Source organism: Sarcophilus harrisii, chromosome 5 (assembly GCF_902635505.1).
Source record: "Sarcophilus harrisii chromosome 5, mSarHar1.11, whole genome shotgun sequence".
In the NCBI taxonomy this organism is placed as follows: Eukaryota; Metazoa; Chordata; class Mammalia; order Dasyuromorphia; family Dasyuridae; genus Sarcophilus; species Sarcophilus harrisii.
In genome coordinates this window covers 46,158,496-46,176,733 of record NC_045430.1, presented here as the reverse complement: position 1 = coordinate 46,176,733, position 18,238 = coordinate 46,158,496, and the positions used below count along the sequence as shown (strand labels likewise).

At 34.0% G+C, this 18,238-nt stretch overlaps 1 protein-coding gene across 2 annotated transcripts in view; it reads left to right on the top strand.

Moving 5' to 3' along the window:
• TMTC2 (transmembrane O-mannosyltransferase targeting cadherins 2) overlaps nt 1–18,238 on the top strand; it is a 532,742-nt gene that overhangs the window by 312,227 nt on the left and 202,277 nt on the right. For both annotated transcript variants that reach the window (XM_031938906.1, XM_031938905.1), the window contains 2 exons: nt 14,329–14,414; nt 15,034–15,218. In XM_031938906.1, coding sequence (XP_031794766.1) covers nt 14,329–14,414; nt 15,034–15,218 — 271 coding nt within the window. The remainder of the gene's footprint in view (nt 1–14,328; nt 14,415–15,033; nt 15,219–18,238) is intronic.

The following is an 18,238-nucleotide window of genomic DNA, read 5'->3' as shown; positions in this document are numbered from 1 at the left end:
CACCAATAAAGAGACAGACATCACTGAAGCAGCTGAACAACAATAAACTAAGGCAAAATGAGTATGCTTTCTATATGTCCATCTTTGTTCTAACATGTGGAAAAGTACTGGGGAGCTTTCTTCTCCACTTATAATTAAGTTCAAGTCTTCCCAAACCTTGAAACATTCCCCTTGATCTTCATCTCTACTTATTTATCTCCAATGATTTTGTTCTTATATGACTGACTCTCCTTAATTCCATAAAGTCAAATTTAGGATTATAGATATAAAAAAGAAGGTACTTCAGAGATCATCTAGTCTAACCCCTTATTTTACAGATGAGCAAACTGAGACCTAAAGATTAAGTTAACTATCTTGTAGTCATATAGATAGGAAGTACCACCTGGATTTAAATCATAGGTCTTGAAATTCTACCCTATCAAAACTTCTCAGTCAAAGATGGACGTTATTGCCCAATTCAACAATCTTTTTTTTTTTTTTTAGTCCTCAGATGTCTTGAATTTTCTGCATTATTTTTTAGCATTTTAGCATTTTAGTGCAGCATTCCTTTTGTTGTTGCTGTTTTTTTCTTAATAGTATTTTTTCAAATACATGCAAAGATACTTTTCAACATTATCTTCGCAAAACCTCATGTTCCAATTTTTTCCTTCTTTCCCCTCCCCTAGACAGCAAGCAATTTGATATATGATAAACATGTGCAATTCTTCTAAACATATTTTCATATTCATCGTGACATACATACACACATCAGATTAAAAACAGAAAAAACACAAGAAAGAGAAAGAAACAACAAAAAACAGGTGAAAAACTTCATGTACATTCAGTCTCCATAGTTCTCTCTCTGGATGTGGATGGCACTTTCCATCACAAGTCTATTGGAATTGCCTTGAATCACCTAATTATTGGGGGGAAAAAAGTCTATCACTGTTGATCATTACATAATCTTGTTACTGTGTATAATGTTCTACTCACTTCACTCAGCATTAATTCATGTAAATCTTTCCAAGCTTTTCTGAAATCAGTCTGCTCTTCTTTTCTTATAAAAACAATAATATTCAATTACTTTCATATACCTTAACTTAATCAGCCATTCCCTTGCTTAGGGGTATCCACTCAATTTTCAGTTCCTTGACACTACAAAAAGGGCTGCTACACACATTTTTGCACATGTGAGTCCTTTTCCCTCTTTTAAGATGTCTTTGTATCACATTATTCTTGTTGCCCATTGGACATCTCTACCTTGATGTTCTACCAACAACTTAAATCTGTTTTGTCCAAAATTAAGCCTCTAATCTTTTCCTTCCAAATCTCTTCCTCCTATTGATATCACCTTTTCTGCCATTACTATTTACATTGTCTTCTCAGTAAATATCATTATGTTTAATTCAATTTCCCTTATCTCTCTTATTTAACTAATTGCTAGGCCTTGTCTATTCTACCTCTCCAGCTTAAATTTCATTCCAACTTTCTGTTCTCTTCCCATTGTTACTGTGCTAGAAAAGTGCCTCATTACTATCTCATTAGACAATTATGTTAAGTTTCTTCCTGATCATCCTATCTCTACTTTCTCCTAATGAGATTTTCCTTATTCATAGATCTGATCATGTCATCTCATTGCTCATTCCTTTCCCCCACATTGATTCCCAGCAAGTACATTTTCATCTCTCTGAACTCCTCAATATGGGATTACCCTGCCTTTCTAGCTTTAGTACATATTTCTTTTCATCACGTACTTTCTGCTGGATTTCTTTTTGTCAGAAAATGTGAATTTCACATTTCTATTTACAATTTTCCTTCTACTTGAAATGCCCTCTCTTCATCTATTAGTGACATGTTTTATTTATATTCTACATTACCATCTATATTGTATTGTATTATGCCATATCATACTTTAGGTACTATATTGGGTATATTATATTTATAGCAAATCATATGTTATATCAGTTATATTATAGCATCTTGTATAATTATTGTGGCTTATTATATATTAGACCTATAATTTTACTGGTAAAATGAATCCCCAGTGAGAAACTCTATTAATGCAAATCATTAATTAAGTTCTCTTCAACTTATGATTTTAAAGAATTATATGGGGCACCAAGAGGTTAGGTGACTTGCCCAGAATCTCATACCAGAATGAGAAGGGTGGGATTTGAACTCAGGTCTGTTCTGACTCAGATATTGGCTCTCCATTCTTTTCCATTATGTTATACTACCTCTCTCCTGCCCTGTATAGTTAAATTTAAATTCAACCTTAAGTCATTCAGTCATTTCTATATTTTCCTTCAGATCTCACATAATATTTTATTATCCAACTTTCCAGTAGAGAAACTTAAGTTTCTCTAAGTTAAGTAGATATTGTTACACAATCAATTAACAACTAAAGCTCAGGACTTCCTGACTCTGAAGATCTTTCTCTATCTACTCTTAAAAGTGTATATACAATTATAAACATGGTACATGAAAAAACAAATGTATCTCAATATAGCAAAGATTTACTAAAATAATTAATTTCAAATTATAAAAATAAAAATATACTTCTAAGAAATTAAGATTTTATAATTTCTAGTAACAGTCAATTTTTCCAAAACGATTGACTTCCTGTTTAAGTTTTTTGCTTGAAATATTCTCCATATTCTTCCTATTCACAATGTTTTGTTGAAGTCTAATCAGGAATGGGAGAGGGAAAAGAGGGCAAGGTTGAGTTTAGGGCAAGAAACAGACAAGTGGGTGAACAGCCTCTGTTGGGTGCCTTTCAAGTGCTAAAATCTATCATGTTTGACTGTGGGAGCCAGAAAACTGCCAAACCAACCTCAGCAAATGAAGTGTTTTCTCCCTGGTGCCCTTTTTGTGATTCAGACTCAATCTCTCACAACTTACTCTTATCTTTCCTCCCCTCTGAGATTCAAATCAGACCTTTCCCCCATCCTCTTTCATTTCAGTTGGCAATTCCTGGGATCTCCCTTCTTTTTCATTTATTTGGGGGATTGAGAGGATTAATTAAAAGTTTTCTCTTGAAATATTTCTAATGATGTTACAGTTTTGGGTAAAGCATGATAATTTCTACCTCTCTGCTCTCAAAAAGCTGAAATTACAAATTCCAATTTCACACAGCTGTCATTTCTTTAAATTCTATCTTACTAATTAAATATTTTAATTCCTGTCCTCCTGCTTGGCAGTGGTCCAAACTAGTTATCATTCAAAAACAGACTAAAGGTGTTTTTTTTTATTAAGTTTTTCCTTTAAGAATAATTAAACACAACTATGATTTATGTATTAATATATTTCTTGTCATTATATGATTTAATAAGAGCACTTTACCAGCAGGAATTGTTAAAAGACACTTCAGTGAGAAGGGGAAGGTAGTGTGCTCCATCACTGGGTTATCGAGAAATTTTCTGTTTTCAAACTTTCAAAGCATTTTGTTCTTCCTTCAAAAAACAGTACTTTACTTTGCCGAATCATAGGTTGTCAGAGTTGGAAAGGAATTCAGAACACTTCTAGTTCAACAAGGACCTGAATAATAATGCCCCCTAATAATACCCTCATAATATCCTCAAGTGGCCATCCATCCTCTGCTGAAAGACATCTAGTAAGGAAGGGAGCATTAGGCAGCCCAGTCTACTTTTGCACAATGTTAGTAATGAGAATTTGTCTTTAAGTTAACTCTCAGCTTGTCTCTTTGCATCACCTATATTCCCTGGGGCTAACTAGTACAATTGTACTTTTAACACAAGACAGTCCTTCAAATTCTTAAAAACAACTTTCATTTCTTCTCCTAGATCTGTAGCTCCTCCTAGACCTCTAGTTTGGACATCAGTTCTAATTATCTTTCAATTTATATCGTCTTTTAATTGATCCTTCAATCAATAAATCCCATCCCTTGGATTAATCTTACAGAAGTCCATTCCCATATATGAGTCCATTCCCACAATTCTACCAAAGCAACAGCAGTAATCCCAATGTAGATAGTACATAGGTAAATAAGATAGATTAAAAAATAGATGAATGCACATATCTAAATATAAATAAAAATAAAAAGCAAGCAATAGTGTCTCTGCCTTCAAAGGCAACAAATATAAGCAAGAAATATAGCCTGTACCTTTCAAGGATATTATATTTTGAAGAAGAAAAACTATAAAGGAGATATGGATAGCATAGTAGGGATGGAGGGGAAGGGTACTTGTGGAGACAAAGTGGTTTGTGAGGGAACTGTCAAGTGTAGAGAATTAAGTTGTAAGTGAAGCAAAGCATGACTGGGGCCTCTTCTAAAATATTGGTCAGGTAGGGTGTCATGATAGATCAGAACAGGAGAGCCTCAGGGTGGTTTCCCAAGGTCTCATGAGGTGAGGGACCATCATATGTTGCAAACTAGAGAATATACTGGAGTAGTAATAAAGCTGACTAATGTCCTTCTGATTTGGTGTATATAGAACTGAAAGATGGTGGTAGGTAGCCCTCACCAAAAGGTAAGTTTAAGTCACTACTCTAAGTAGCAATTCCACACAGAAAGAAAGAATATATAGGAACCAATAGTTTATGCTTGGTTGTACTCTTCTAGAAAACGATTGGAATGGATTATAGTAAAGTCTAGACTGTGCAGGGAAGGGCAGAAAAAGACATGAAAGAAAAAAGAGAAAATTCTAAAAAGGAACAGTCTACTTTCTAACTTCCTAAAATCTTTCAATATATTTATGGATTTATATTGTTGTCACCTAGATACCAGTTGTTATTCAGTCATGTTTGATTCTTCATGATCTCATTTTAGGGTTTTCTTGGCAGTGATACTGGGGTGGTTTGCCATTTTCTTCTCCATTTTCCAAATGAGGAAACTGAGGCAAACAAGGTGAAGTGACTTGCTTAGGGTCACACAACTAGTAAGCGTCTGAAGCCAGATTTGAACTCAATCTTCCTGACTTCAGGTCCAACACAATGTCATCTAGCAGTCCTCATTCCCACATATTTGGTCTTTTGAGATAGCCTATTCGTTAATCTTCCTGTCTCAAGTCCCTTTCCACTCCAATCCATTTTCTACTTAGCTGCCAAAGTGATCATTCTTAAGTCTGACTATGCTACTTGCTTGCTGAGTTAACTCCAGGAGCCCCTTGGTACCAAAGACTAAATTAAAATCCTCTATTTGGTCTTTTCAAGCCTCATATGACCTGGTTCCTTCCTATCTTTCAAAAAATTTTTAAAATTCTTTTACACTTTTCTCCTTATCATATATTTTAAGTTCTCATGACTTTCTTAATATTCCCACTTTATGAAACTTCCATGTTATGATTATGTGTTTTTTTTATTGAATGTACTTCATTTTTGGATTGCTTTTTATTTTCACCCCTACATCTGGACTTCCCTGGATTCCAACTCAGATCTTACCTTCTATAAAGATCCTTTCCCAGTCATTCCTGTCCCTCAATGTCTTCCTTCTGATATTAGCTGTCATTGATGCAATGTGTATGTACATACATATATACATATAGATAGATGATTGGTTGTTTGCATGTTGTTTCTTTCATCTCATTAAAATATTAGTTCCTTGAGGGCAGCACATTTTTTTTCCCCCTAATATCCTTAGCATACAGTAAGTACTTGATAGACATTTGTTATTGTTGATGCTGATGATAGTGGTGATTGTGATATTAAAACAAAACCACCAATTCTAGAAAAGGGAGTGGATGAACAAGATGGCAGTTTGATAAAAAAGCAGACATCTTGACAGTGGCAAGCTACTTTCCCTCTTTGATATACACAAGAGAGATAAAGTCATTTTTTTCTTTGAAGAAAGAGGAAAATAGCCTGAATTTTATAATACCCAACACCAAATTAAAGGAAGGAAAACAATTGTCCTATAGTAGTCATAGCTACTGATATACCTTAACAAAGACAGTAGCTTTTCTCCTCTTCTGAATATCCTAAACATGAAGAGTAAGACTCTCTCTTTCACTGGTGTTTCAGTTAGTATATCATAGACTCAGTCAGTTGCTACTCTATATCATTAGTTGTTACATTATACACTGCCAAAGTTGCACAACTGAATAATGAAGACAATGTGAGAGAGACACATGAAGCCTCTTTGTAGAAGAATCCTACAATTCCTTAGTTAAGTATTCCTGAGTATCTTTCCTTTTGGGTCTGAATGTGTTACCTTCTGTTTTATGGGTATACCTGGGGTAGCTTAATCCTTAATATCTCTAGCTCTTAAGTATCTCCAATTCAATCTTTATGAAAACCATAAGCTTTTAGAATTAAGAAGAATCTGAGATGAGAGATTCTAATGAAGATTTAGGTCTCCTGAAGCGACTCCTTTCCCCAAAGGACTCAGCTAATTCCAAAGCACTGATAACATTTCTGCAGGTGTGTTGACTGAAGTGGAGATGAATGTCATTCTGTTTTATCTTTCATGAGAACCGGGTTTTTGTCTTGCCTTTATGTCAAAGTAATCAGGATAAAAATGATGACTGCATGTTGGATTTCTATTCAGGAATGACATGACCCCTGTGGTTCTCTTTCCTAGGAGAGCTTCTCTGGTACCTTTGGGGTGTGAGACAATTGCCAGTTTCTTCATGATGACTGGCAGAGCTGGACAACTTTTTGTACTATAAAAAAAATGAATTAAAAATCTCTAATAGGGTTGAAATGCCAAACGAATGTATCAGCACTTTATACTTTTCAGATTTTAGTGTGTGTATGCACATTTATACTTTTGCTGTTAATTCTAAGCATTGTTGTTTTTTCTTCCTATTTCTAATCAAATATCCAGAACATACAAATATCCAGATACACTAAAAAGCAAAAAATAAAACTGCTGTGCCTTTACTTAAAAGGGAAGTTTGGAGAAAGAAAGCTCTTGGGGGGGAGGGGGTGTAGAACCAAAATTGCTAAAGGTGAGAGGGAAGATACTTTCTTTGATGAAAATTATGGAAAACAATGTATACAAGCAGACTATGTAGGCATGAGGAAATGAAAATTATTAGTGATATGAGTTTAAAAAAAGGATGCTTTTATCCTTGAAAAATGTGTACATTGTATTGGACTACCAACCATCTAGGGGAGAGAGTGGTGGGGAAGGAGGGGAAAAGTTGGAACAGAAGATTTTGCAAGGGTCAATGTTGAAAAATTACCCATGAATATGTTTTGTAAATAAAAAGCTATAATAATATAAATAAATAAAGAGAAAAATGTGTGCACACATATCTTTTTTTTTTGCATCACAGGATTTTTCAATTAAATTTTCAAATATTCTAGAAATTAAAAAAAGAACACCTAATTGTATTTTTTTCTATTCAGAACTTGAGATCGCTGAAGGTTTTATTTCTATAGCTGTTTAGCATTCTGAATAAATAAAGAGCAGAGAAGTTAGAAGAAATGGGGAGAGAAGGAATTGAAAAGGAAAACATGTTCTCTGATCTTCAATGAAAAAGAAATCGTTTGCCTAGATTGATGGCAATATAGCTCCTCCCATCAATTTAGCCTATTTTGTTTTGCTATGAGTAAATACTTTTTTTACCTCTCTGGAGAATGAATCTTTATACAATATTGGCATATGTAATGTGTCCCAGATTCCCTTCCATTAAGGTAATGCTTATTAATTTAATAAAATTAATAAAATTAGAAACCAGCTTAATATTTTTCCCAAAATTTGTTCAACTTTTTAATATATGAAAAAATTGAAAGTTTCTTGCTGTAGAGACTAGGGCATAAGCAATTATGTCATCTTTCCCAAATATTCATCCACTCCACACACACACACACACACACACAGTTTTTTCAGGCAGCAAATTGTCCCTCATCTTATTAAAATACAGGTCCTCCTTTATTTCTGCCTTTACTTTTGCTATGTAAATGGTTTCTAACTGCTCTTTAGCCTATTCAGTTAGACAAAGAATGAGTTCTGTAACCAAAATGAAAAACTGGTGCTAACAAAAGATTGGTCCTAATGCTGCCACTGCTGGAATTGACAAGAATTTAAATGTACAGCCCAAAAGGACACTTTAGGTTAAATTCTCTTCTAGTGGACTAATGCATTCATGCTTAAAAGCAAATTACTGCAGTGGGACAGGTTGCAGGCATATAGCAATCAAAATACTTATGAATTCACAGTACCTCTTACTCAGTCAATGCCCTTGTAAATATCATGGTTTCTAGTGGCCTGCAAATTTTCTCATCATCTCCTGAACTCTGAGATGGATTTGTGAAATGTGATCAAATCCTGTTTGCTGCTGCCAGTGATAGTACTGGGAAAAATTGGGGGTAGGGAATGGGGCTTAATATATATTCTAAAAATCAAAACATGAAAGATTCACTAACTTTTGCAAAAATATTTGTATCATGAATATTGAATATTTCAGAGGAATATCTTTACTTTCTTGGCAATCAATATCCCTCCTCTCCCATAGTAGATACTTCTACTATGCTATTCTTTAAATGTTTGTGAATAAGTCCAATTTTATGCTATGCTTTTGATCTTTTTTTTTCTTTAAGAGAAAAAATGTAGTTCCTCCTTGTTCTTTTTAAAATCCAAATTAAATAAATTGGAAGAGCTTTAGAATCTAAGACTATAAACAGTATTTTAAATGAATTCTAATTACTTATTTGTTTTGTGATATCCAAGTTTGGAATTCAGTTAATGGCTCTCTATAACATTTCTATTGTGTTCTGAAATAGATTGCTATGTAATTCTATAGACCCATACCCCCTTTTTATTCCCTGTCACCTAGATACATAATAAGGGGTTCTGTTTATTTTTCTGTTCATTGAAAATATTTGGACTTTCCTGTCCAAATAAATGAGGATATTTGTAGTATCTTTAGAAATCCCCATGTTTCTAGAGCATGGGGAATAATTATCAGGTCACTCCTCTTTCTAGTCCAAAAATATTTAAGAAGACATGGGTAGCTTCAGTTCCTTTTATTTTATTATGTTTTAATCTGGCCTGTAATTTTATTGGTATGGGGAAAATTCTAGTGAGGAAAATTCCTTTAGTGATATAGATCAGAATTTTTACATCTTAGATAATTTCCTGGAGGCGCTGAGAGTTTAACTTGTTTATCCAGTCACACAGTCATATATCATAGGCTATACTTGCACTCTGGACACTGAAGCTGGATTTCTGCCCATTACACCAGGCTTTCTTTACTACTTAGTAGATAAAAAAAATTTGCCAGAGATTCCTTTCCATCTTATCTTCTGCTACCTTTCTATTTCCTTCCTCCTCTTACTTTTCCCATAGCTTTTCCATCCTACACAAAGCAATGGATGTGAAGAGGATGAGGAATAATGGAAATGGGGGTAAGGGCAGAATATTAAAATCGTATGTAAATAGGAATAAAACATCAAACCCAGAAAAAAAGCAAATAATCAGGTGTCTTCTCAATTGATTAATGATAAATATGTTGCTGTGTATAGTGTATAAATTTCAAGTACTGAAAATGAGAAAAGTCAGACTGTCTTAACCCTTAGTTTTGTGCTGGTTTTGTCATTTACTAACCATGTGACTGACAAAAGTCTGATCCTGAATTTCTTTTTCTGTGCAATGGAGATAATATCTATCTGCTTCAAAATGTTGTGTGGGTGCAATGAAATAAAGATGTACAATAAATTACTATGTAGGTTGGTGGTATTATTGTTATGAGTAGCAATGTGATTCATACTGCTCTGAAAATGTATCTACAGTTGTGGATTTGGGAGCTTTGGTATTTACTGCCTCTGCAATCTTGGGCAAGTTACAAGGCGGTTGGATTACATGGATTTTCAGGTCTATTTCAGTTCTGAATGTATGCTTTTTATGATCTCTTTTTCTTCATCTAGGCATTGCAGTTTACCCAATACTCAAAATGATAATCAGAACATTATTAAAGTACTTACTATGTGCCAGGCAGTATTGTTAAGTGTTGGATATTTATCACAAATATATTTGAGACTCCACTATTTGATTTTTCATCTTAAGGACTTCATCTTAAGGATAGAAATAAATATTTTCAATTATTTTATATACTTTATATACATGTCACATTATTGTACTTTACTAAAAAAAATTGTACTTTATATACATTGCAAAAAAACATTGTACTATATCACATATATAAGTGATAGGGGTATGGATAGTGACTTATATTTCATTGCTGAAAAATGGACTCAGTAAATAATATAACAATTTGCAGTTTTGCTTATGGGTTGTTATTTGAGCATTCAAGGAGGTGTAATATGTAATTTGATCACCAGATGGCATTGCAGCTACCAAACTGAAATCTACTCCTAAATCTTCACCTCTTGGCTGGGTGGTGGCTATGATGATCCCAAGTTCCTTATAAATATAACAATACAATTTAAAATAAACACAAAAGTACCCCAAAAATGCAGAATTTTCCTTAACTCACTCAACCGTCCTATAGGCTGGTACCCCCACCATTCTGTCTCCCTAAAACATGTAAGATGATTCTCATTTAATGGCTATTTTATGTATCCCTATATACTTAGATAGTACAGGAACCTCAATTAAACAGGTCTTCAAATAGCAAGCTAAATGTCATTGCAGTGAGGGGTATTGACTCTGTCCCAGGTATCTCTGAGCTTGCTCTTCTCCTTCTACGTCCATATTCTCCTTATTGTCGTCTTCCTTGTATTCTAATCTACAATGTCATCACTTTTTCTCTAGTATACCAACTCCTTGAAAGGCTTCATAGAATGAAGTTTGTTTTTACTCTTTAATGAGATATCATTTGGATAGGGTTAGGCAAGGTGTTTGGCACAAGGTGCTTAAGAAATGTCTATTCCCTTTCCCTTTCCCTTCCCCAATCTGCTTTCCCCTACTTAAAGCCACTAAAGCAGTATGCCTCTGTCTTGTCACCTGCTGCGGGGCAAGATAATGATGAAGTTCTACAAATGGTTTCTCTTTCCTATATTTTTGTGCATACCTACAAAAACTCCAGATAAAAATTTCACAAAGGGCAAAGGGAATGAAAACGAAAGAAGTCTGAGAGAAGTTATGTCCAAAAACATCTTCCAACTTATACAAATTTCTGTGATCAACCTACTCTTCCCATGTGTTCTTATAATGCTTTTGTTGTTCAGTTCTTTCAAAAATGTCCAAGTCTTTATTACATTATTTGGGGTTTTTTTGTCAGAGATACTGAAATGGTCCTCCCAACTCATTTTACAGATGATTAAACTGAGGCAGACAGGGTTAAATGGCTTGCTCAAGGTCTTACAACTAATAATTATCTCAGAATGATGAGTTTTCCTGACTCTAGGTTTAGCATTCTATCCACTGTTCTACCTTACTCCCACATAACTAGTCTTAGATTATCTATAAAAATTTTAAAAATGTTCATTTCATTATTGGGAAAACCTGAGAATTCAGCAAGATCATAGCAGTCTTTGAATGTTAGCTCATCACTGTCTTCTGCTGCTCTGTTTGGAGAGTGGAGCCATGAACTTCAAAACCTCCACTTTTAAAGGGAGCTCAACACAGATATTTCCTTTCTGTCAGGACTATACTACTTTAGAATTTCTCTGACTTTTCTACTCGCAATGTGCTGTCTGTTCTCATATTTATATCCCTAGAGCTTAGCACAGTGTTTGGCACATAGCAGGCACTTAAGAAATGTTTTGACTCCCTCAGTATGGAAGCATCCTGGGTGCCTTATAAAAAGACTGAGGCAATGAGACATAGATGATAAAGATCCAAGTTCAAATTCTGCCCCTATACTTACTAGTTGTATGATCATAAAGGAATCATTTAATTTTTTCTGTGTCTCGAGCTATTTTCTAAAACTGTTCTGGACATATGATCTTTTTCAGTAAGGGGAATTCTAGAACTAACAGAATTCTTAACATGTTGGCATAACATAGTAAACATATGTGTGACTATTATATATACATATACATATAAACCTACTTGAATGATTTCTGAATGACACTATGAACTAAGTTCATTTATAAAAAAATAGCACAACATGGCACAGTAGAAAGAATTTTTGATTTTGTGCACATAAAATTGTACTCAAAGAGCCCAGATTAAAATCTTGACTGTCACTCACTACCTGTTTATAGTTGGGAAGTCACTTATGCTCTGTCAGACTCAGTTATTCATCTGTTAATGCTAGTGCCTCATCTCTGTTGATTACTACACATACTTTATATGCATACAAGTGATGATAGTTATTCATTGTTCTCGAAGAGGACCAAAATGACAACACCATGTGGGAGTCAAGGTGGGGTGGTGTATCTGTGATTGATTAGACTCAGATGAATTTGAAACATTCTACCTCAGATGGGACTGAAATAGTCTATAAGTAGATAGAAAAATGATAGATAGATACATACATACATAGATATATAGATGGATGTATGGAGAGTTTACAGATAGCCATTTCTGCCCATTAATCTATGATCTTAGACTTAGTCTTAGACTTACTAGATGACCTCTATGGGACCTTTCTAACTTTCAATTTTATGATCCAGTGATCATAAAAGTCCATCAGTATTCATTCCTTTTAAGTTTCTTTTTGGCCTTGAGTTCCACCAGTCTCTTGAGGAATAGTGTAGAATATCGATGTTAAATTTGAACAGAAGTAGGGCTCACTAAACCTCTTTATAAGCTGTGTATTGACATAGAAAATCACATAGTAAGAGTGTGTTATATTATATTTTTATTTATTTTATTAAATATTTCCCAATTACATTTTAATCCAGTTTGTGTATGAAAACTTCTGGTGTAGGTAGATTGTGAAAATGGCAGATCCCAGTGTCAGTCATTACATTCTAGGCTAAATTTGTTTATTGTTCTTTCTCTTAAATATGGAAATGAGAAAGGTATTCTTGTAAGCATATTTCACCTAACATCCTTTCCTGAATTCCATGAAACCAGAATGCTAGGAAGAAGATCACTATGGAGGCAGTTAACTCCCTTAAAATAAGATTTATAGATATTCATTGAACAATATAAAAATGATGAATAGAACAGTCCTTAAAGGAATTACCACTGCTGAGGCAAAATGCTAGAGCAGATCTTTGCTAGTGATTTGATTTATGTCTTGATTCATCTGATTCAACTAACTGATGTTATGGATGTGGGCTTTTTTCTTTAAAAAAAAAATAGAATTATGGTGAGATTTGATTGTCAGGCATTAATGATGTTGCTAAATATTAGAATTGTAGTCCCACCTTCCCTTCAACATAGAAATGATTTTAAGAAAAGTTAAGTGAATTGTTTAAGATCACAAGTACTAAGTAGCAGAACTGAGATTCAGACTCTGGGGTTATCTGACTACAATTCAATACCATTTCTAAGACTCTATATTCCCTTTCTGTTAAAAAAAAAAAATCAAGAAGCTGTTTTTTCAAAGTACACATTTACTTTCTTGAGCCTAAGACAGGGAATTTCCACCCCTCAGGAAGGGGGAATAGAGTACTTCGGAACCCTCAGGAATAGAAAAGACAAATTATCTTGGCTTTGCTGTTGGCTACAATCCCTGCTGCCCATAAGTCTACAATCTAAATTAAAAAGGCTCATTTAGGAATCTATTCTCATTTAGGTTTTGTCAGACATGCAGGAAAGGCTTTGCCAATATACGCAGCTCCTGATGGTGTAGTATTTTCTCCTTCAGAACTCAGAGAGATAAATAAGACTTTCTCATGATCTGTAGTGACAGGTGTTCCCTGGAAAAGAGGATTGAAATTTTGCTTGGACCCTTGAAATCCAAACTTATAGCCTTGGCTCAAGTTAATAGGGAAATAACAGCAGGGATTATCTTCAGTTGTTTTCCATAAAACTGATTCCATCTCTGTCCTCCTCCCCCACCCTGCCCCTGCCTTCTGCTTCCTGCCCCCTTTGGCACAGGCTCATCTGAAGCTAAGTGAATGATGCTTAGGGTACTAATGACCTTATGCCTCGTAGATACATCTTAACATGGGGAGGCTGAAGGACAGCTCACATTTCCAGACATGTCCCTGTCTAGACCAAATTTCCTTTGCTAAGTGATGTGAGCCTGTGGATAGTCCAAGAGGAAAAAAAATGAGGTGCCTGGCACTGGTATAAGGAAAGGGTTTATTTGAAAAAGGGGGAGCACTGTGGTTATACAATTTTCTTTTGTAATTATTTCCTAATTCATTGTACAAACATGTGAATGAAGCTGATAACTATTCAATATTTTTTTCTCTTACGAGATCATTTCCTCCTATTTATAGTTTTTTATTGAAATAGGTTAGTATTTTATTTTACTTTGTAACATTTTTATTTTATGCACATAAAATAAAACTTTGTGGTTCTTATTTTCAGTAATATATTTTTTTCTCTTCCAATTTATGTTTTCTTTTCTCATGCAGAGGGTTGCTTCTACAGGAGAATGGTCGGTTCACAGAAGCCTTGCATTATTATAAACTGGCAATTGGTAGCCGGCCTACATTAGCTTGTAAGTAATATTAGAATATTTAAAAATACTTCTTTTTCTCTTATTCTAGGAAATTGAGTTGTAGGGTTTACAATTAACATTAAGATAAAAAAAAATAGAACATTGCCACCAATTTTAAAGAGTTTTTGTAATCCTCAGAAGTTAGTATTTTGGCAATCATTCAATTCTCAACCTTTGCTAAATTATAGGATTTTTTGATTTTTGACATCTGTTCTGACTTCAGACTAATAAAATTATTCTTCCTTTTGATTGTAAGCTCTTTGAGAATAGGACTGTGTCTTTCTTCCTTCTGGACTCCCACTCCAGAACTTGGTACATTGCTAAACTCATAATAGTAGTTCAGTTTATTTTAATATTTGATAGACCACCAAAGTTGTCTCCTTTGGATTTTTTGTATTTTCTTTATGTATTAACAACAAAAAACAATAACAACAGCATTATTCTGAAGAGAGGTTCATAAGATCACTACACTGCCAAAGAGATCACACAGAAAAAATTAAGAATCTCTGTCATAAAATCATTCTCCAAATCTTAGAGGTATTACTCCTAAACAATAGAGCAATGTTATTTAGCTTCAGTATCAATGTTCCACTTATATTTCCTTTTGTTTTTCCCCTAGCTGCATATTTAAATACTGGCATTATTCTCATGAACCAAGGGAAGACTGAGGAAGCCCGCCGTACATTCATAAAGTGTTCAGAAATTCCTGATGAAAACTTGAAGGATCCTCATGCCCATAAGAGCTCTGTTACCAGCTGCCTTTATAATTTGGGAAAACTCTATCATGAACAAGGTCGCTATGAGGTCAGGCCAAATGTTTCTCTCTCTCTCTCTCTCTCTCTCTCTCTCTCTCTCTCTCCTTCTCTTTCTTGATCATTTACTTTCTCTCTCTCCTCCTACCCCTTTTCTTGGTCCACTCCTGTGACTGGATCAGAAATTGTGATTCCTGATGAGGGAAATTCCCTTTATAATTCAGATTGGAAAATGTTTTGCACTATGAACAAAGGAATTCCTTGGAGCACTGAAAGATTTACTGATTTATTCAGTGTGTGTCACAGGCAGAATTTGAATCAGGCTCTCCTGACTCTAAGCTTGAAAATGTATCCATCAGAGAGAGATTGATGTGTAAGTAAATTTAGAATACTAAAAATACCTTCTTTCCTCTTCTTGCTCCAGAAAACTCAACTCTAGTGCTTAAAAGTAACACAGAATTAAGCATGTAGAACATTATAATCCATTATAATGAATTACCTTTTATTCTATACTGTTGTGCAGACTTATTTCTGTTGTGACTGACTCTTCATGATCCTATTTGAAGTTTTCTTGGCAAAGATATTGGAGTACTTTTCCATTTCTTTCTTCAGCTCATTTTATAGATGTAGAAACTTGAGGCAATCAGGATTAAAGGATTTGTCCAGGGTCACACAGTTAGTTTCTGAGACTAGATTTGAACACTGAAAATGAGTGTTTCTGATTCCAAGCCCAGTGCTCTATCCACTATGCCGCCTAGCTGCTCTTCTTCCTATATATCCAATCGTATATGGAGAATATTATATTTTTCTCCACTTTCTCCAGTCTTATCCGGCCTAAGTACTTTAATTCTTTTTAATTCCCTTCTTTTTTGTTAAATTCTAATTATTAAACCAATTCATAGAATAATAGGTGAGGAGCTGGGAAAGTCATCTGATGTTATGTAGTCCAGCTCTCTCTTTTTAGTACTATTTATATATATTTTTTTCTTTTGCAAGGCAATTAGGGTTAAGTGACTTGCCTAGGATCACACAGCTAGGAAATGTTAAGTGTTTAAGATCAGACTTGAACTCAGACTGATTCCAGGGCTAGTATCCTATCTATTGCACTATCTAACTCTGAACTCCCTTCTTTTATAAATGAAGAAACTCAAGTCCAGAAAGACTAAAAAACTTCTCAAATTCACATAAGAAATAGAGTTAGCAGGTGAACCTTGATACCCTATCTCCAAATTCATCATTCTATCTACTTTATTCTAATGTGTTTATTTGACTAATGCTTCCCACTTTCTCAATGGACTTAGTTATTTGGGTTTTTTTGAAGGGCAAAATTATAGTACGATAAAACCATGAGCTCACAGGCAGAGTTAGAATGAGAACAATAAGATTCATGATATAATATGGTTCACCCCTAAAAGAAAATCAAATTTTATGAAAGTTTGTGATATATAAATGAGGATATTACTATTTGAAAAATAGCTTTTGATAAATTTGGTTCATCTGAAGCCCCAATATGCTCAGTAGATAAGAACTGCCTTTTTTTTTTCCTTTTGCTATCACAAAATATTTAACATTTTTCTTTTGTGGTACTCTTGCAGGTTTTATAAAAAAAAAAATCCATTTGATACCTAAGTGACATTTATTAATTTAGATATTTATTTTTCAATTGACCTGTTGAGGGTCACACAAAGGATAATGGCTTTAGAGGTTTATTGTTATTTCTAATTTTAAACACATTTAATTAAGCACATTCGCATTGCCATAGGAGTGATGTGTCCATACCTTTTTTTTTCTTTTTTCTTCATTTGTTTTTTGCCTTTGTGAATGATCTCTTTTATTTAAAAAGCAAGCAGTTGTATATACTGTTAAGAATCTCTTTGACTAGCTTCCACTGCTTGTAGTTATTCAGAATTATCATGTGTTGGGGTAAGGTAGTGAGGAAGTGTGTCAGACCTTGATTAATTAGAATAGATGACATTATAATAGCATTACTTAGAGCCATCTTATGCTAGCATTCTCTTCCTGTTGAATGGGATAATCAACTAACAAAAAAAAGGGGGAAAGAGGTAGAAGAATACAGGAATACAATAGAATACATTGTGTATGTATGTGTATAAGAAGGAAGGAATGGATGGGGAGAAAGAAAGACACACAAAGAGAAACAGAAAGATGGAGAAAAAGACAGAGACAGAGATAGACTTAGCTTGAACTCAAAGAAGAGTTACAAAATTGTTATTTCAGCTGTTAATCTGGGCAAAAACTCTAACTTCAATAGTCTTTTGGTCCCTATAGAAAGACTAAAATCTGAGAATTACAGCTGGAAGTAGACATGTACAGATTATTCTCTTTCCCACATTTCAACCTGTTGATTCTTTGATCTTTAAGCTTCTAAGGTATGAAACTAGGAACAAATAAGTTTTAGTCCTGATGGTGTCATTTAATCAAACAATTAATAATTATTTACTAAGTTTCTACTTTCTTCCTATACTGAGGATGCATATATTAAAGGGAAAGTCCCCTTAAGTTAATATTTATTACATAGTGGAAAAGGATTTGCTTTGGAGCCAGGAATTTAGGTCCTGCATTCAGATGCATGTTGGTTGTATGACTCTAGACAGGTCAATTAACTTCAAAAATAACCTGATCAGATAACCTGATCAGCTTTTTAAGACTATATAGAAGTTACAGAGAAGGTGCAAATTTGCAGTGGTAGAGGGACCTTCCTCACTTGGGAATTCCTTAAATAGTGAAATAAGCAGTGTTAAATTTCTTTGTATGTTAGTTTCTAAGTAATTAGTTTTAAATTTCTTTAAAATTAGTTGAACTAAGTAAGGTTCTATTTTCTTTTTCCTTTAAAATTGTTTGAGTCTATGGAATATTAGTTGTTACCTTGATTTCATAAATAGAATACTTATAGATTCTATTGTGTTATTGATATTATAAAATGTCTTAATGCCTCAATTTGCTTAATGAAAGAATACTAGTATATATTTGGAGATAATTTGATATATATACATATATATTTACATATATGTATAAATATTTATATGTATGCATATATATATACATATACAT